The sequence below is a fragment of the Ursus arctos genome, unplaced genomic scaffold (genome assembly GCF_023065955.2).
Source record: "Ursus arctos isolate Adak ecotype North America unplaced genomic scaffold, UrsArc2.0 scaffold_24, whole genome shotgun sequence".
NCBI classification, from domain to species: Eukaryota; Metazoa; Chordata; class Mammalia; order Carnivora; family Ursidae; genus Ursus; species Ursus arctos.
In genome coordinates, this window is record NW_026622919.1 from 34,495,792 (window position 1) to 34,515,593 (window position 19,802).

The 19,802-nt window shown below is 50.6% G+C and overlaps 1 protein-coding gene across 11 annotated transcripts in view; it reads right to left on the reverse strand.

Moving 5' to 3' along the window:
- Positions 1-19,802, reverse strand: part of MYO19 (myosin XIX) — a 33,493-nt gene that overhangs the window by 4,755 nt on the left and 8,936 nt on the right. For 6 of the 11 annotated variants that reach the window (XM_057317650.1, XM_026517513.4, XM_048223610.2 and 3 more), the window contains 15 exons: positions 13,595-13,727; positions 12,847-12,916; positions 12,240-12,342; positions 11,492-11,588; positions 11,274-11,350; positions 9,426-9,516; positions 8,822-8,993; positions 7,029-7,102; positions 6,218-6,339; positions 5,938-6,051; positions 5,527-5,703; positions 5,043-5,195; positions 3,894-4,001; positions 2,905-2,975; positions 1,043-1,146 (listed from right to left, as the gene is read on the reverse strand). In XM_057317650.1, coding sequence (XP_057173633.1) covers positions 1,043-1,146; positions 2,905-2,975; positions 3,894-4,001; positions 5,043-5,195; positions 5,527-5,703; positions 5,938-6,051; positions 6,218-6,339; positions 7,029-7,102; positions 8,822-8,993; positions 9,426-9,516; positions 11,274-11,350; positions 11,492-11,588; positions 12,240-12,342; positions 12,847-12,916; positions 13,595-13,727 — 1,666 coding nt within the window. Of the gene's footprint in view, positions 1-1,042; positions 1,147-2,904; positions 2,976-3,893; positions 4,002-5,042; positions 5,196-5,526; positions 5,704-5,937; positions 6,052-6,217; positions 6,340-7,028; positions 7,103-8,821; positions 8,994-9,425; positions 9,517-11,273; positions 11,351-11,491; positions 11,589-12,239; positions 12,343-12,846; positions 12,917-13,594; positions 13,728-19,802 lie in introns of those variants that run through there. The other 5 variants (XM_057317651.1, XM_057317649.1, XM_026517515.4 and 2 more) reach the window with 4 other exon arrangements.

The window sequence follows — 19,802 nt, forward strand, 5'->3', positions numbered from 1 at the left end:
TGGGCACGAGACAGAGCAGGAGAGCAGATCATGAAGAGGGGAAGGAAAGAGGTGAGGGAAAAGAATGAAAGGCAAGTGACAAAATAGTGCCTGAGAGAGGAGGGAAAGCAGAACTGTCCCAGGTCTGCCAGGCCCCAGGGTAGGGCTGTGTGGGAGCCGCTGCTGCTGGGCTGGGATCCTGCTGGGCAGGGGCCTCACACTCAGTCCTTGGCCTCTTCTTCTTCTACCCGTGCGGGGGGCTTACCCTACATGCTGACAGCACCCACACCAGGGCCACATGCCAGACCTTTCCCTTGTTAGAGCTTGCCAAGGGCTTTGCAGACGTCTCCACTGGATGACTCCAGGCACCTGGAGCTCAAGTCAGCCCTGTGGGGCTTAGCAGCTCCCCCAAACCTCCTTTCCACACTGGCCAGGCACAGTCTGACCAGTTTCCTCCCAACATTGCCCACTGTGCCCACATCTCTAGCTTGACTCTGACCAACGTAATAGCCTCACTCCCATGGCCTGCCATGGGAGCCCCACCGTGGTCTCCAGAAAGCACAAGGCTGACATCACTCCCTTCCTCCTCTGAGGTACCTCCAGCTGTCCAGAGAATAATGCTCGGCTTCTGTGACATGGCCTGCCCATCACCCCAGTCTCACCTCCAACTGTTCTCTACCCTTATGGCAGGCAACACTGGCCTGGAGTTCCTCACACACACAGTGTTGTCTCCTGCCTGTAGCTCTCTGTTCAATTACCTGTCAGGTGGAATGCCCTTCCCCTGGCCAATACCATCTATCTTCAGACACTACTTCCTCCAGGAAGCTCTCCCTGATTCACACCTCTCCAGCATTACCCACAGCATTCTGTTCCCAGCTCTGCCTTTCCACTTTCCCCACTGTTTGTCTCCCTTTAGTCTGTTTCCCCTAGTGAACCAAGAACCATGAGGGCAGGGCTATGTTCTACTCCGCTCTGAATGCCCAGCCCCAGCCCTGAGATGGCCCAGGATAGGTGCTCAGTCAACGGTGGTTGAACACAGGACTAGCAAATGCGCCCCACTCACCTGAGCGCCCTTCAGCAGGAGGTAGGCTGCGGGGGCCAGAGGACGTGGGAGCACGGAGCCTTCTCAGTAATTCATATCGTTCCATGAAGTTCCGGTGAGGGATCCTGGAAGCCGAGGGAGGTGGAAGAAATAGAAGTGACTTCATCTGTGAGCCTGGCACAGTGCTTGGGGCCAACGGGAGTTCCTCTATTTACGCAGCAGCGAAGACAGGCGCTGCCTGGCGGTGCCCACTGAACGGATGAGGTGGTGATTCTGGAGGGGTTACTACGGTCACTCACAGAAACCAGTTTAACCCATTTTAAACTGGGTCTGCTGCTTCCTGCTGCCTTGGTCTACCCAAACAAAGTGCTTGCTCTTTTTGTAGGGATTTGCAGCCTGCCTCCTTCCAGAGGGGCTTGCAGGCTTCTCCCCAGTTGGATGGCTCTTGCTGCGTACACGGTCAGCCCCATGTGTGGCTTCTGACCCCACAGCCTCCCTTGCTTCCTCCCGATTTCTCTGCTCCCCTTCACCGAGACACTGAGCCAGCTAGTGCCACTTCATATCTCTCCACCTCCTCCTCCCGAGTCTGCCTTCCGTCCCCAACACTTCCCATGAGGCTCTTGTTGCAGCCATCAGCAAATGCCATGCCACCAAATCCAGTGGCTGGTGCTCTGACTGGCCTCTGGGAGGTGCCCGGCTGACCCCCATCCCCCTGAGGTTCTCTAGCTCCTTTGACCCCCATGAGCCTGGCTTCCTCCTTCACCCACGACTCTCATCACCTACCCTCTCTCTAAATGTGAATGTTCCCCAAGGAACGGCCTGAGAGCACTCCTCTCTCCCCACCGTGATTTCCGCCTTGCTCATGACGCTACAACCCACCGAGGACAGATCCTCACGCTCTCCAGTTCCCAAAGCTCTGGGCCCCAACCTGTCTTCCAGCTGCCGCAAACCTGACGAGGTCACGTTCCTGACTCCCCTCCCATCCCACTTCCAGCCTGTGCCTTCCCCAGACATCCTGTCTCAGGGAACTGTCCCCCGACACATCCATTAGCCTCAGATGGAAGCCTGGAAGTTTCCTGTGTGACCTGGAAGCTGACTGCCCACACCCCATGGTCAACCAACCCACAGTCCTGTTTCTGTCGCAAGCCATACTCCAATTTCACCCATTTCTCTCCATTTTTCAGGGCTGCCCCCCTCATCTGGGTCACCATCTTGCCTGTACACCGGCAACAGCCTTCCCATGCATCTCCCTTCTCTCCTGCCTGTGTTCAGGCGCCACACAGCAGCCACAGAACATGGATCGGAGCACAGCACTCTCTCCTCACAACGTCCAGCGGCTTCCCAGCCCTCTGGACAAACTGCCAGGTCCTTGTGGGGCCTGTGCAGTCCCTCTCCCCCCAGGTCTCTATGCTCCCCATCACTTTAGCATCTTAGTTCCTAAGCTGGGAGTTTTGTGCTTGCTGTTTCCTTCCCCAAACCCTCCCTTCCCAGAGGCCTGAGCTGCTTAGAGGATCCCCTCCCTGACCAGCCCAAAGATCCTCTTCCCCCATTAGTCTACCGAGCAGCATTTTTTGTTTCTTTCTTAGCACTGATTACTTTATACTTCTTGTACGTGTTCCCATAGGAACATGGGTCCCAAGAGGCAGAGGCTAACCTTCCTTATTCACTGATGCTAGAAACAGTGCCTGGTACAAAACAGTACACAGAAAGTAAACGGATAAATGAACAAGTGAAGCCTCTCAAGTTCCAGGTTGACCTCTGCAGACCTGCTTCTTTCTCTTCACCTCCACCTCCTTCTCCAGGCTGGACAGCTCTTGTCGCGCCTGAGTGCCAAGCTCCACCCCAGCACTGGCCCTGCCCCATGCAGAGCTCGGCGCACTCACCGGATGGGGAAGCCAGCAGCACTGATGTGGATGGTCTCCACGAGGCCACAGGCCTCCAGCTGGCTCAGGACCTGCAAGGGTGGGAGACAGGGTGGGCACCTGCGGCACAGGGCCAGCAGGCCAAAAATAACAGTCCTTCTGCCCTCTCAGGCCTCACCGTGGCCTTGGTTATGAACCTGCAGGCTGTCCAGAGGTGTGGCTGATGGGGGTCTACTTCTTGGGACCTCAAGAAAATCTCCCTGCTAGAAAGGGTCCTGGTGGCCCCAGGTCCCCTCATCCGATGCCTGGCTTCTGATGCAGCTCAGGCAAGTGCTGGTCCTGCTTTTGTCTCACCCCTCCAGGCGGTGCAGAGTCTCTGCCTCACCATGCAGCCCGACCCAATTTGCTTTCCATCTGTTTTGTATTTTGTGGGCAACAGAGTAAATCATGGCTGAGAGGGGGGAGAGGTTATATTGTAAAGATTCTTTGGGACCTGAGTGGAGAGATCCTGGCCTAAAACCCTAGGCCAGTTGACTGTGGGACACTCTCTAGCATGGTGCAGCACTCAGACCTCATCCACATCTCGGAGCCCTGTACCCTGAACAAAGGGCAGCTGTTGGCCACCGACTGCTTTTGTGCAAATCAGAAAAAACTCAACCTCTGGTCAGAAATGGCTGCACTGTGCAGGACTGTAAGGCAACGCAGGCTTTCAGCAAATCACAAAACCCACCCATTCCTCGAGGCAGCTCTGTCTCATCAGGGCACATGACTGGCTAACAGAGTGTAGGCTGCAGTGGGGCCTTCCTGGCTAGCTCACTGTGCCGTGTGCAGACCGCAACACCATACATGACCGTGCTGCCAAAGCAGGGACACAAGACGCCCTAATGTGAGACTCAGCCCGGGAGACGCGCTCTGGTCACTCCACTTGGAGGATAAGTTCTGCCTTTCATCCCTTCAGGGCCTTGGCCAGATAGAGCTCGCTGCAAAGCAGCTTCGGCCCCGTGACTCACCTCCTCCTGGAGAAAGGTGTGCGCCTGGCCCTGGCTGTTGGGCTTGATGCAGCGAATGTAGTGGGGCGTGGTGCCGTGCAGAACCTGCAGAAGCTGCTCCAGGGAGGCCTGCAGGGAGACGGTGCGGTCAGGCAGACCGGGGCTGCCTGCGGCCGTCAGCCGGGCCCTGGTGAGTGACTGCCTCACACAGCCCAGACGGTCCTTACAGCCGAGACGGGGATCCTCTCGAGCCCTGGGATGATTATGGGAGGTGCTCATGGAGTCCAAGCACCCTCTTGGCCTGACCTCCCACTGCTCCTCACCCCCCCCCCCCCCCCGTCTCCAGGGAACTTCCTGACCTGCAGTCCTGCACCTGGTTGGTCTCTGCTCCCTTCCCCCACCCTCACTGGTGCAACCTTCCTAGAAGAGAACAATCTCAGGAGCCACTGCCACTCATTCAGGCAACAGTTGTTCTCATTAAGCCCATCCTGTGTGCCAGGGGAGCTGTGCTGGGGCAAGGACAAGGTCAGTCTGCGGCTCAGAGCCCAGGGTCTGACGGGCCACACAGACATGGGGTGGGCCCCCTCAGGGGTCTGTCTGAGGCTAGGCAGGAATGTGCCAACAAAATCTGGGCTCCACAAGGTGCTTGCTCTAGGAGGTGATGATGAGGCTGAAGTCTGGAGGAGGAGAAGGAATCAACTAGGCCAAAGGGTGTGGAGGGTGGGAGTGGGGGGGAAGGGCAGGGGCATCGGAGGTAGAACAGAATGTGCAAGGGCTTAAAGCTGGCAGAAAGCAAAAGTGCTGGAGGAGGTGACAAATCTGCTAGGCAAGGACAGAGCTGGAGCAGGAAGCTGGAGAACTGGGAACGGACTAGGGCACAGAGGTTCACATAAGTACTGCTCTTCCACGACGGCCCTATCAGCAGTGGGTGAGAGGCCCTCACTGTGCCACCCACAAGCCCCCAGGCTTCCAATCATGTCAGTTGTATGTCTCTGTCAGTTTCCTGTCTTGGTCTTCCCCGTGAGACTACCAACTCCGCTGGACTGGAACCACGTCTACTTGATTCGTCAACCTTCCCTGGCACACAGTACCAATCCTGGGATGTGCTCAGTAAATATTTGAGATTGGTAAGTGAGCCAAGCACATCATATCGGCACCCCCCAGACCCACCTTGAACTTGGACACCACAGTCAACACAGGGGCTCTGCTCTGGCCAGAGGGCTCCTCTTGGGCCTTCTCTTCGGGGTCAGCAGGAAACATCACCTTGAGTAGGGGGTCCTGGGATTGCTGTAGGAGACTGGTCAGCTCAGGGGGGACAGGGTCCTATTGGAAAAGGACAAGGACGGCAGGTAAGGGCAGGTGGAGTGCTACCCAGGGCTGTCCACAGGTGTGCCAGCCCTCCTCACCAGGGCCCCAGAAGATGGTTTCTTTGGGAGCCCCAGACTTCTGCGGGAGACCTCTGTGACAGGAATCATTTCTGGGCAGCTAATGCTTGACCATCAGGGACCTCAGGCAGGTAGGCCCAAGAGGCGACTTTGCATTCTGGGAGGATGTTTAGGAGAGAGTGCGTGACGGGAAACTTCCATGTTAAGTGCAGCAATGACTCAACACCTCATTTCACGCAGGCCCTCACAAGCCATGGCCCAGCCCCCACCTTGTTCTTCTCCACCAGGCCTGCGGTGTGGTACTGCACGGGCCCCGCGTAATGCACCACGATGAAGCTGGGCTCCCGGCTGAGCTTGTTGTGGCCCAGGCAGGGGCTGCCCGCCAGCGCACTCTCGATGCGTGTCTGGAGCTGGGCTGCACTGCTTGGCCGATTAAGGCGGCATTCCTGTGTGGGATGGGATGGGCAGTCGGCCACAAACACGAGACGGTCCCCATGCCCTGTGGCCGCCCCCTGACAGAATTGTCACACAGGCATCACAGTGACCCTGAGAGGCAAGGAACACAGGGATGAGCAAGCCTATTTGGCAGATGGGAAGACAGAGGCACAGGGGAGATACAGTATAGTCTCAAGGCCCCAGAAAGGCCCAAGTCTGGTGCTGAGCATACTAGCTGACCCCACCTCATTTATGAGGGAGCAGATGCTGATGGGGCTTCCCTCGATGAGATCCAAGCAGGTCTGGTTGTCCTGGTAAGTGACAAATGACCACTCCAGGCCCTCGACTGCATATTCCTCCTAGGGGACAAAGGTGGGGGTTGGGTGGCAGAAGAAGGCAACTGTGATCTGAGGCCCAGATGGCTCATCCACGGCTGGCCTCGATACCACAGTATGTTCCGGAATGGCATCAAAGAGGGAACCAAAGGCTCCCGGTAAGATGCTGGAAGGAGCACCCCGCCCTCACCTGCTGCGCCCTCAGGTAGTGAGCCACAAAGTGCTGCTGCAGCTTCTCATTGGCGTAGTTGATGCACAACTGTTCCAGGCTGTTGTTGGGAAAGGACTCAAATCCGTACACATCCAGCAGGCCTGAGAGGATGGGGGAAAGCCCATGGGGCCACTGCAGGGGCAGGGGGGGACTTGGGGGGACTATAGGAGCCTGGGGCGACGCCTCACGCTTGGCAGCCTGGAGATGAAGTTGAATGAGCAGGACACCAGCAGTGGGCACAGCATACACCCCACCCTGGGGTGGGGCCCATCGCCACTTCATGGCACCTCAGAATTCAGAGCACGGAGAAAGGCTGAATAAGGTTTGAGCGGCAGCCTAGGGAACATTTTCTGTGTCCAATCCAGTTTGGAAGGCCTTGATTTCACCAGCCCAGCTGATATCTAGGATTCCACTGTCCCTTGAGCAAACTTTGTATCTTTGAGCTTGACTTCCTCCCCTACCTATCCCACCCCAGTTCCAACCATGTTAGTGTGTCCCCCCAAACCCCTCTAATCTAGCTCTTTTGGCTCTCCCCACACTGCTCTCCTGAGGCTGGACCTGGGTCTCAGGGGAGAGGAGGGGCCCTCACAGACAAGGCACCATCCGAGTCTGCCTGGAGAGAGCTACAGACGGGTCGAACGTGGGCATCGAGAGCACAGAGCTGTCTGGCCCAGACGTTGGGGGATGAGATGGGGGTGCAGAGAAGGGAAAAGAGCTGTCTGGAGTCACGCAGTGGACTCTACTGTTCTTTTTCTGAAGGAGTGCTCCCGGAAGGGTGAGCCCCTGCTACCTATGAAAGTGGTCCAGGAGTCAGGGTCTGCACAGATGCTGCTATTGATCACGGATACCAGCCAGTCAAACAGCCTGTTGGGGTGGGGGTGGAGGGAGAGAGGACTCTGGTGAGAGGTTAGGTGAGCCTGAGGGGTGGCAAGACTGCTCCTCCAGCCAGGGCGCCACACTCTGAAGGGCCTGTATCCCAAGCCTGACAGGCCAAAAGGTCAAACCCTCTCCTCCGGGTCCCTGCCCATCCTGTCTTGCCCTACCACGAATGCAGACTATGGTTGTGCCTATTCCTAGGTACACATACACCTGGCCTGTCCTGCCAGTAAGCTGAACACCCTGGGGCTGGATAGGGAGTGGGTCTTCATCAGTCACCTAGCCAGACACCTAGCTGGTGTCTTGACTTTAGAAGGGAAGGTGCTGATGGGCAGGCCTGCGTGAGGCTTGCAAAGAACCAAGTTCATTAGACTCCCCTGCAAAACTAGACCTGTGGGGCCTAGAGCTTAAGCCCTGTCACATCTCCCCACTCGGTCCCCCACAAGTGGGCCCCGAGTCCCCTGAGGCCAAGTGGCATCCTGCACTCTGGACCATCCCCCCCCGAGACGAAGAGGCGGTCACTGTCCTGGGGACACGTTCAGCACTATGTATGGTGCTATTAAGGAGTCTCTTTCTTAGTTTTTCTTAGAGCGGCTGCTCTGCAACTTTCTGCAGTCCAGTCGCTGGGTTCTGTTTTTGCCACCAGAGCTTCAAGTACCCGTCTGAGGTACTGAACACAAGTGACCTGGTGATACAGTGACCCAAGATGTATCCTGTGTGAAATGTTCTATTTCACACAGACAGGCTCACTGTCCGTAGCCGTCATATTTATCTTATCTGCTCCTCTTGCAGTGACCTGACACAAAGGCTTTAAGTCTTCGGCCTGCAATCAGCTTCAGGGCAGTGGGAACAAAGTCTCTTGCTGAACTGGGATTAGTCTGAGCCCACCTGCCCTGGGCCATCTTCATCTCAGTGGATCTTATTCCCTCAGTAGTGCCTCCCAGGCTCTTGACTCTTCAGGAAGTTCATGAAAGCAGGGGGGCCTCTCTCCCTAGCACCCAAGTTCCCAAAGCACCTGCATACGCACACATACATGTGTTCTGTCCCATAGTTTTGGAGGATTCCCGGCCCTTGATACCCTCACTTGGTACCCTGAAGATTCTCAGAACCCAGGGTGAGAAGTCACCCTTAACCACGTGGCCAGAGTGTGGAGATGCCCAAATAACCGGCCGGGAAAAGGCCAGGACGCCCACCTTCCGGTTCGCGGCCTGCACTTGCTGCACGCTGCTGTGCGAGACCACGGGCCAAGCTCCTGGCTCTACGGTCTATCGGTCTCCCCAGGTGACTAACATGAAGAGACGAAGTGCAAGGGCACATGGACACAGGGGAGCCGATCCACCCACAGGTCTCAAGCTGGAACCGAGAGGCCCCAGATTGCCTTTGGGGCCTGCTCCGCCGGTGGAGAGCCAGGCAGGCTTTCCTCACCCACTGCCAAGGGCAAGGCAGCCTCCCATGCTTTAATAATGAGCTGAGTCTAGCCCAGACTGTGGCAACTTCCCCACGCAGAGGACTCTGGAATTAAGGTCCAAGGCCTCGCTCGGGGAAAACGCAGGAGCCACTCCCTGCTGTCCGGTCTGGGCAGGGAGGAGAATGCGTCTGCTTCTTTGGAAGCTTTCACCACGGGCCTGGGCCTATTGCCTGATGGTGTCTGGCCCAGCTTCAGACAGGGGGAGAACCTGGAAGGAGGGCAGGGCCTTGAGTGCTCACCGTGCGTAGACTAGTTTGGCCAGACAGTCTCTGCGGGTGTCACACTCGGCTCGGGAGCAGGGCTTCCGGAACACCTGCTGCTGCCTGCCTGCCCTGATGGTTCTGATTCGCAGTGTCTCCAGCAGTGGGTCTTCTGGAAGTTGCAGCAGCAAGGCGGATGTCCTGATAGAGCCTGAGAGGGACAAATCACCTTCCATCCAAACAGCCCTCTTCACAAGACAATGTGAAGTCATCACAGTGGAACCACTACCCCACCAACTGGCAGAATAAACCTAGGTTCTGGTGGGTAAGACTTGCCCAAGGCAGAGGCAGGACCTGAACCCAGGCCTTCTCTGTCTCAGTTCACACAGCCCCACGTGGGACGGATCACTGTATAAACCCTCTGACTTTTCTCTCATCTGTAAAACAGGGATGCTGCTGTTTGCCTCCCCAGAGATGGGGTGAGGAGTAACGTCCGTGGTTTCATCAAGGGCATCGCATTCCAGATTTCACCCTCGGGCCTCCCCCTCCAGCCCCAGCAATGCTGGCCCTTTTGCAGACAGGACGGGCCCTGCTCCCTGGTGGTGTGACCAAACCTGAGCCCAGGCCCCTACCCCGTCCTCACATGTGGCGTCGCCCCTCAGTTGGCAGGGCTGGGCTTCGTCCTCAGAGTCGGCAAAGCGGACGTTGCCGAGGTGCAGCAGTCCGGCCAGGACCTGAGCGGGCAGGAGAGGACGCGGGGTGAGCGCTTTCTCAAGGGCTGGAGCCTCACCCGGGAAGGGCCCCTCTCCCTGAGCAGAGTCCCGGTAACAGAATAGTAAGACAAGCTCCTAACTGAGGCCCCCGGACTATGAGACCCTGCCAGGCACAATTCTATATGAGTTACATGCATTACCTCATTTAATCTTTTCAAAAATCAATGAGAAATGTGCTGTGATGATACCCATGACAGAGGTGACAAAGGGAAAAGTTCAATCATAAGTCTACAGGGGTCCTGGCTGGCTCAGTGGAGCATACAACTCTCAACCTTGGGGTTTTGAGTTCGAGTCCCACATTGGGTGTAGAGATTACTTAAAAAAATAAAATAAAATCTTTAAATCACAAGCCTATAGACCACAGACTTGGTAAAAGACAAAGGCAGGATGAGAACCCGGGCAGTCTGACTTCAGGGGCCTCCCGGGGCAGCCAGTGGGGCTGCTAAGTCACCCACTATCTGTCCCTGTGGGTCAGGCTCACTTGTGTGTAGCCAGTGGGGGTTTGGCCCCGGCTCCCTCTGGCCTTTCCCCAGTGTGGGGCTTCTGGCAGCTCACCCTGCAGTGGAATCTGGGAGTTTGGTCTCTGCACAGTGGGTTCCTGTCCCAGTCCACACTGCACAGGGGACTGTGCACTCACTGAGCTACACGGCTGAGGCCCCAGGGGCTACAGAGAAGAGACTTATAGGTCCAGCAACTTGGAAACCCTGAGACCCTTATTGGGAGAGCAGGGCCTCTCCTACCATCCCTGTCTGGTCCCAGGCAGGGGGTCTCCACATGCTACCGCGTTCAGGCCACAACCTACCTTGGCAGAAGACTGCCGTGCCCAGCGGGCAGAGGGTCATGACACTGACAAGCCAACACTGCTATCCAGAACCCCAGTGTTGTCCACTCGCCCGGGGCTCGTCCCCATGTGCTGTCCCTCTGGCCAAGCTGTGGCCTAATGGTGCCTATACTGGCCACGATCCCCTCCCTGCCTGAGCAGCCCCCATCTCGAGGGAGAGGTCACTTTCCACTGCACTGCCATCTCCCGGCAGAGGCTTCCCTGTGGCTGCTGCCAGCCTGTCCTAGATATCTCTCTCCCAGTGCTCTGGTGGGTCAGGAGGTGATAGGGGAGGGAGGTAGTCAGCCCTGTCAGCAGGACAGAAGGGAGAAGGGAGGCCACTAGTGGGATGAGGGGCCCAGCTCACTTGGGTCAACACTCCATCTGAGAGGAGGGAAAAGTTGGAAATTGGAATTACTACGTCTGGTACGAACTGTCACTTGGTGATGTCTGACTTAGGGAGGTCACTTTACCTCTCTAGTTTTCTCAAGCATAAAAATGGGAAAAACCTCCATACATGCAGGACTGTTGAAAAAAACGAAGTGGACTAAAAGGTATGAACATGATTTTTAAGTCTGAATACACCAGATGAACCTGTGACAGCACTACTTATCTATTCTGATCACTGCAGTAGTAACTGACCCGGGCACCTCACCCTTCCCCCCACCTCCAGCCCACAACCACCGTGATAGGTTTTAACCACACACTGCACACTATCACTGTCCTCTGTGCCCTGTCCGCCCTGATGCCCTGTCCAGGCACAGAGGGTAACTGACTCCTTAGAGATTGCTCATGTGCCTAAAGGCCTAGTTCTTCAGAGTTCAGAGAAGGGACCCATGAAAGGGGCTGCCCATCCATCACTTCTGCTGAAGATAAGAGGTGTGCCTTTTCTTCTAACCTGAAAGATGTTGTTCTGAGTGGGGGTGTCGATGCCCAAATGAAGCATGGCCTCTCTGGTCACCTCGAAACAATCCTCTGAAAAGGAATCCAAGTCACAGCCCAGGGTCAGGAACAGAGGTCAGCAGGGGCATCGAGGGGTGAAGAAGGCAGGCCCTGTGCAGAGGGTAAGTGGGTACTGATGGGCCAGCCCAGGGTGCTGGACAAGGCTCCCCATACCTTCCAAAGTCCTCTCTGGGTTGGGCAGCCAAGAGAAGGCCGCTCCCTCGGGAAGGTGCCACTGGAGCCTCTCGTCCGTGCTGGCTCCTTTACAGATCTGTGGGGAGGGGTGGGCGGGTGGCCAAGGTGAGGGTGTGAGGAAGCCCAGGGCTGCATAAGCCTGGGGTTGCTATGAGAGGAGAAATGCTTTGATATCACAAGGCTGAGAGGTCCCTGCACAGAGCCCAGGGCAGACCCAGGGGCAAAAGCCACAGCAACAGTTCTGAATGTCTCCAACCTGTTGCAAAAAAAGCCTGCTGAGGAGACCTGTGGTCTGATGAGGAAAGCACGACTCCTGTCTGGGGAGCCCCAGGTCCCATCTGAGCAGGGAGACATACTATCCAGGCTCTGGGGGACCCCAAGTCTGATGAGAGACACATGAGACAGCTCTAGGGAAGCCTTCACTCTGTTTGAGACAGCTGCCATTCTAAGAGTCCTCGGTCTGATGAGGGGGACCCAGCCCCAGTCTCAAGGACCTTTGGTCTGATAGAGAAAGGAAATGCATCTCCATGTCAAAACCATCCTGGGAGCCAAGGTCTAGCATGAGGCAGAAGAGTTGCATAAAGTCTGCAGGAATAAGTGGTGGCATCACCGAAAGTGGCAGGGCAGGCCTGGAGCACGGAGGGAGCACTGCGGAGAGGAGGGTTTGGAGGCTCAGACCCATCTCCATCCTACATCTAGGCAGCTGTGGGCCCAGCTTGACACAAACCTGGTAGAAGATGTGGAAGTTCCTCTCACTGGAGGCTTGGCAGGCCACTCGAGTTTTCTCCAGGAGGTACGTCTGGACTGTGGCTCCAGTCATCTGCTGGGCCCTGGGCACAAGCAGGTAGCCATTTATTAAGTACTTAACTTAATGCCTGAATGCAACCTAGCCACTCCCCCCAAAGCTCTTCCAAGTAGGTCTTCAGGAGTAGGGACCACTCAGCAGGTCCTTGGGTGGTCTGGACATTCCCATGACCAGCTCAGGTAGACAGGGCCAAGCCCGCTTTATACCATTTTGTCCCATCTCAAGGCAAACAGAAGTCTCAGCTTCAAGCTCAGGGGTGCAGGCCAGAGAGGTGGTAGTTTAACTAGAAGCCCTTGAACCAGGGTAGAAGCCAGGAGGAACTCACAGGCCATGACAAGCACACTGCCTCAGGGTCTCTAAGACTGGAGTAGCTAGAATTCTCCAGGTTCAAAGATCATCCCCAGGTTCATTTATTCCACAAACATTACATGCCAGGAGGAGTAGGGTTCTGCCCACAGGAGTAGCCCAGGCTGGAAACCGCCCCAGGCATTTTCAGACTCCCCATCCCCATCCTCCCATCAGCCATTACCTGTTCAGCTGGAGCTGGATGAACTTCCCAAAGCGACTGCTGTTGTCATTCCTCAGGGTGCACGCATTCCCTACAGATCACACCTATGTTTACGCCACTCCACCACATTGACAGGGTTCTCGCGGGCCAACGTGGGGGCATGTCTCTATCCTCAAGTCACCAAATAGCCCCCTTGTGGGTTTTCACGTCACAGGGGACGGGACTGGGGAATGCGCACTCGGGACTTCAGCAAACGTGTTTCAGGAGGGTTAGAACTTCTTGGCAATGAACTGGAATGAGCAAGTCTAGGTGGTCAGGGACTGTCTTCTTTGAAGGGAAAGGGCCAAAACCAACGAGCTGTCACTATTAAGTTAGACAACATCGAAGTACAACAGACCTATCTCCACCCTGCATCTGGGCAGCTGTGGGCCCACGCGGACGCATCTAAGCTCCAGTCCCGACATGGACACTATCTGATGAACATTCTTAGACAAGCCCCCTTCTTCTCTGAACCCTCGGGAAACCGTATGTAAGAACAGGATTTGAACTAGGTGAGCCACAAGGTCCTCTCCAGCCTAGGCCAGAGGAGGGGATGACTCTAATGGAAAGAACCCAAGGGTACCTAGCAGTTTGAGGGTCCAAGGCAGCGAGTGATACTCTCATCCTCCAACTCCCAGAGACGGACCGAAAGCACTACCCCTCTCCCTGGGAGGCGGCAAATCCCAGAGGAAACAGAATTGAGGTACTGTGCAGAGGACACTGAGCTCACCAAAAGCTTCCATGACAGGGTTGGAATTCAAGATTCGCTGCTCAATCCTCTCGGCAATCTTGTGGCTCTCCCAGGATGTGGGAGAGGTGGCCACCACAGCGTAGAACTTCATCAGGCAGCGCGACGTCCACGTCTGTGGCAGAAACAGCCCCGTGAGCCGTGTGCACGTTCCCTCCGACCACACCTCGCGATATGGTGCCCACCAGAGCCCTCTTCTCCACCAGGCACATGGCTGACCCAATGGGGGAACGCTGAATTCAACTGTGTCCTTGGGCAAGGCACTTGCCCCATCATGAAATGGGGGGCTGCTCCCTTCGGCTGCTCCTAGTTCCAGAGGACACCCTTGAGAAAGGAAGCCGGAATGGAGAAGGGACAACTCACCTTGAGCTGGGCGGGCTACTCAGTGTCTCTGAGGGCTCACAGCTAATACTGACTACTCTGGGGCAGGCACTGAGCTAGTAAGGACGCTTTCTGTGCACTTTCTTACTAAACCTGTGATGCAGGTACCAGGATTTACCTGTTTTTAAAATGAAACTGAGGCAAAGAAAGATTTTTAATTTTATTGGAAGACCACACATCTAGTACATGACAGAGTTCTGATTTACACCCAGGCAATCTAATTAAAAAATTCTCACTTGTTAATCAGCTGAAATGCACATTTTCACTTCCAACTGTTTGCTGCGAGGGCACGGAAATACAACAGATTTTTATATATTGACTCTGCAACCTGTTACTTTGCTCAACTCTCTACACACCTCACTACAACTTTTTAGTTGTAGTACAATTCTTTAAATTCTTTTAGGCCTTTCTATGAGGTGGGAGATGTTCCCTTCTATTTTACGAAAGACTTTGTGTAGAACTGGTAACATTATCTCCTTCGATACTTGGTAGAATTCACAAGTAAAGCCACCTGGGCCTGGAGCTGTCTTTGCGGCCAGGCTTATTGCTACGACTTCAGCACCTTTCATAGATAAAGGCCCATTTACATTTCTTCTCGTGTGAGCTCCAGCAGTTTGGGTCTTCCAAAAGATTTCTCCATTTCATCTAAATTGTAGAATTTATTGGAATAAAGTTGTTCATAATAATCTCTTATCAATCTGTAGGATCTATAGTGATGTCTATTTTATTTCTGATACTGGTAACTTGTGAACTTTTTAAAGTCTGACTGCAATGATATCAATTTTATTAATCTTTTTGAAGAAATGGCCTTTGACTTATTTTTGTTTCCTAATATATTGACTTTTCACTTTCCTTCTTTTATTATTTTTAATTTAAATTCTACTTAGGTGACAGCTATTGGTTTCAGGGGTAGAATTCAGTAGTTCATTACTTAAATACAATATTCAGGGCTCATCAAAACAAGTGCCCTCCTTAATCCCCTCGACCACACCTCCCTCCATCAAACTTCAGTTTGTTCTCTACCTTCAGGAATCTCTTATGGTTTGTTTCCTTCTTTTTATCCCCCCTCCCATACATTGTTTCTTAAATTCCACGTATGAGTGAAATCACATGGTATTTGTCTTTCTCTGATTGACTTATTTTGCTTAGCATAATACACTCTAGCTCCATCCATGTCACTGCAAATGGTAAGATTTCATTCTTTTTGATAGCTGAATATTCCATTATATCTTTAGGTAGTTAACATACAATGAAATATTGGTTTCTTTTATTTCCTTCTTCCTTATTTTGGGTTTATTCTTTTTTCTCCTAGTTGCTTAAGGTGGAAGTTTAGATCACTAATTTGAGTTCTCTATTCTTTCCTTATTAAGCACTTAATGCTACAAATTTCCCTCCAAGCACTGCTATTTTTTTAAAGCAGATTTTGATATGTCCTGTTTTCCTTTTCATTCAGTTCACAGTACTTTTCTAACATTCTCTGTGGTTTTATCTTTGCCCAGAAGATATTTAGAAGGTTGTTAATTTCCAAATGCTTTGGATATTTTTCAAGTATCTTTGTTACTTATTTTTAGCTCATTTCTACTCAGGACAGAGAACAGTTTGCATGATTTTAATCTTTTCAAATTGAGATTTGTTTTAATGCCTCAGAATGTGGTCTGTTGGTGAGTGTATCGTGTACTTGAAAAGAATGCTCAAATCTCAAATTATAATTTTGATTTTATCATATTCTTTCAATTCCAATCAACTTTTGCTTCATGTATTTTGAAACTGTACATATTTAGTATTATCTTCTCTTTTTTAAAGTTTATTTTTTTAGTAATTCTCTACACCCAATGCAGGGCTTGAACTCACAATCCCAAGATCAAGAGTCACATGTTCTTTCCAACTGAACCACACAGCTGCCCCTAAAATGTTGTTCTGTATTAATATAACTGCTTCAGCTTTCCTTTGATTAATGTTGGAATGACGTACCTTTTCCTGTTCTTTTACTATGAACCTACCTGTATAATTATAGTGGGCTTCCTGAAGACCTATAATTTGAGTCTTGCCTTTAAAAACAAAACAAAACAAAACAAAACACCCCAATCTGACGTCTTTTAATTGGAGTATTTAGTCTATATTCATTTAATGTAACAATCACTATGGCTGGGTTTAGATCTACCATCTTGTTATTTCTCTGTGATTTGTTTCATGGGATCTTTACTTTTTTCTTCTTTTATGGTTAATTTAGTACTTTAGGGATTCCATTGTATCTCCACAGTAAGTTGTTACTATCTTTTGCCTTAGAATGAATTATCTTTTAAGATTTTTTTTTTTTAAAGATAGGGAGAGAGAATTGGGGGGGAGGTGCAGCGAGAATCTTAAGCAGGCTCCATGCACAGTGTGGAGCCTGATGCGGGGCTCAACCTCACAATCCTGAACTCATGACCTGAGCTGAAACCAAGAGTCAGATGCCTAACCAACTGAGCCACCCAGGCTCTCCTAGAGTGAATTATCTTTTAGAGATAAAAAATAAGATATCACATCCCCAGTGTTCTTTACTCCCTTGTATCAATCCAAATAGTCACCTGGTTTCATATTCCTTTGACCTAAAGAACGTCCTTCAGTGTTTCTTGTAGTACAGGTCCATTGGCAATGAATTCCTTCAACTTTCATTTGAAAATCTTTTTTTCACTTAGATGGTTTTAAAAAATTAAAAAAAATAATCTCCATGCCCAATGTGGGGCTTGAACGCACAGCCCTGGAATCCAGAGCTGTACGATCCACTGACTAGCCAGTCAGGCATCCCTTGTTTTAATTTTTTTAGATATTTTGCTGTTTTTGCTGGTAATAGAATTCTAGGTTGACAGATATTTTTTTCTTAAGAAAAAGAAAAAAACCAAAACCCAAAACAAAACCAACTTTCTTTTTTATTAAGTAATCTCTATGCCCAATGTGGGGCTCAAACTCACAACCCTGAGATCAAGAGTTGCATGCTCTTCCAACTGAGCCAGCCAGGCGCCTCAACAGATACTTTCTCTCAGCACTTTTTTTTTCTTTTAGCACTTTAAAGATGTTGCTGTTACCTTTGGGCTTGCAGTTTTTGTTTTGTTTTTGTTTTTGTTTTAAGGATTTATTTATTTTTTGAGAGAGAGGGGGGGAGGGAGAGGGAGAGAGATTCTGAAGCAGATTCTGTGCTAAGCACGGAGACCGACACAGGGCTCAATCCCATGACCCTGACATCATGACCTATACTGAAACCAAGAGTCGGACACTCAACTGACTGTGCCACCCAGGCATCCCTGGGCTTGCAGTTTTTGAAAGATGCCCGTTGTCACTCTTATCTTTGTTCCTCTTTTTGTAATATTTCTTTGTTTTTTCTGGTTCCCATGAAAGTTTTCTGTTTGGTTTTCAGCAATTTGACTATAATGTGAGGTATGTTTCTTTGTATTCATCTGCTTATTGTCTTCTGAACTTCTTGGACCTGTGCTTGCCATCTTTTGTTCATTGTGTAAGATATTGCCACTGACACACATGTTCTTTCTCCTGGCACACCAGGAACAACTATGGTAGTCCGTGGGATATTGTACCATAGCTCTCAGATGTGCTTCTCTCTTTGTTTCTCAATCTGAATTATTTCTATTGATTTACTGTCAAATTCACTGATGTATTTGTCTGCACGTCTGGTCTGCTGATAAGCATGAAGGAATTATTCATTTTATTTTTAATTTTTATCATTTTCATTTAACTCTTTATAGTTTCCATATCTCTGCTAAAGAATGTTTTCTGGAGACACTGACAAGCTCATGAGAAAAGTTATGGACATTCAGGGTCCCACAGGTTTAAAAAGCTACCTACAGTGAGGCTCTGGTTGACAAACCTATCCAAAACACAAAGATTCTAGTCAGTTGCTTAATGAGGCATTTAAGAATAATGCCTTATTCTTAAATATGAACAGAAACTTAATGATCATTTGATAAACCTCTTTTACACAAACGACAAATATCACAACAAATGAAGAAAAAGGAACTAGAAGGAAACAGAGTCAATGCAAGGAGCAGAAGACAAGTAAAAATAATGAAGTATCCTCAAAAATAAAATGCTGAATCTATGAAATAAGACCAGTATGGTGGGAAAGCAGGGAATAATATTCAGAGAACAAAGAGAACTCTTAGAATTAACCTTTTTTAACAAAAATTCAAAATTCAAAAAATTGGAAGGTAGAGAATTATCTCCCAGAAGGTAAAACAAAATATTGAGACGGAAGAATAAGTGAGGAAAAATAAGAATATTAGACAATTAATCAAACTTCCTTCTAATAGGAGTTTCAAAAAGAGGAAACAGAAGGGAGGCCATTATTAAATTACTAGCTATAATACTAATTTCCCCAAACAAAAGAACGTGAGTTTTCAGGTTAAAAAGACCCACGCAAAATAGCCAGCACAGCAAATGAAACAAAACAAAACAAAGCAAAACCAAACAACCATACCAAGACACAGCACTGTGAGTTTTAATACCTATGGATAAAAACGAAGACTGTAAAAGCTTTTGGAAAGAAAGAACAAATCGCCATTATAGAGGGGACTCTATCACAACACTCCAAAAATACAGAAGAAAAAAAACTTACAAATTTGAAAAGAAACAGTCTCTAAACTGGAATTATAAAATCCAGCCAACATATAAAATTTGAGGCAAAATAAACATTTTCAGAGGTGCAACAACTCAGAAATCTGCCCTGCAAGTACCTTTTCCAGGAAGCTACTAAAGAAAGTGCTCCATAAAAACGGGGCCATTAAGAAGTTGAAGCCATGGACTCCAGCAATGGGTGTGTGTGGGGGGGGTGTTGTCATGGGACAGAGGGCAACTGGGGGATCCCCAGAGTGAGGCAGAGAAGCTCCCAGGTACTAACTGTGTGGCAACAGCCCTTGGCAGCCACCAGTCAGGGGGGTGGGGGGCAGAGGTCTGGGAGCTCTGGGAACAACATCACCAAGAAAAAAAAAGGACCCAATGTACTTGTCAGTGGACAGGTGTTATCCAGCTTTGCTGACAGGTTTAGTAATGACTGAATAGGTATACAGAAACTAAACAAGTGAAAAAACGGGGCAATTATTACGTAGAGGGAAAGTAAAAATTATACAAGAAAAGATAGTATATTACACTGCTCTTCTGTGAACAATACATACATGTCTGTAATACTGCATATTAATTAGAAATCGTGATGTAATTATATATGTATTTGGGGGCAGAGAAATAGGGCTAAATCCTTATCATAGTATGAAATGAACGGGTAAGGTAAAAAACTAAAAAATTAATAGCAATATAAGGATGTTGTTTAGAAATACGGATGCAAACACCCAAATAAACTGCTAGAAGATGTGAAAGTAGTTGCCTCTGGAGAGAAGGAATAGTCTTGATAGATATGGGGTAGGGCTGCTGTTTTTCTTTGTAAGCCTTGCAGTATTACTTGGTTTTTGAACTATGTAATTATGTTACTACTAATTAAAAACAAAAAACAAAAAACATACAGACCAAGCAAAAGACCATAGCGGCTGCTCAATAAAGGGTTACTGAGCTCCACTGGCGTAGGTTTCAGGCCAGGTCCCGCCTCAGCAACCCAGAGCAATTCTGGAGGACACTGGGTCTCCTCTAGGAGCTGGGTATGAGCCACTGCACTGGCCACTTTCAAAGAGCTCTTGAAGATCCTCTCCACACCCAAGTCCAAGCTGTCATCCCTGCAGCAGCTTACCGTCTTTACCTGTTTCCTTGTCTGTCTTTCCCGGTGGACTAAGAGCTCCCTAAAAGCTGTATGTTGCATTTTACATCTCTATTC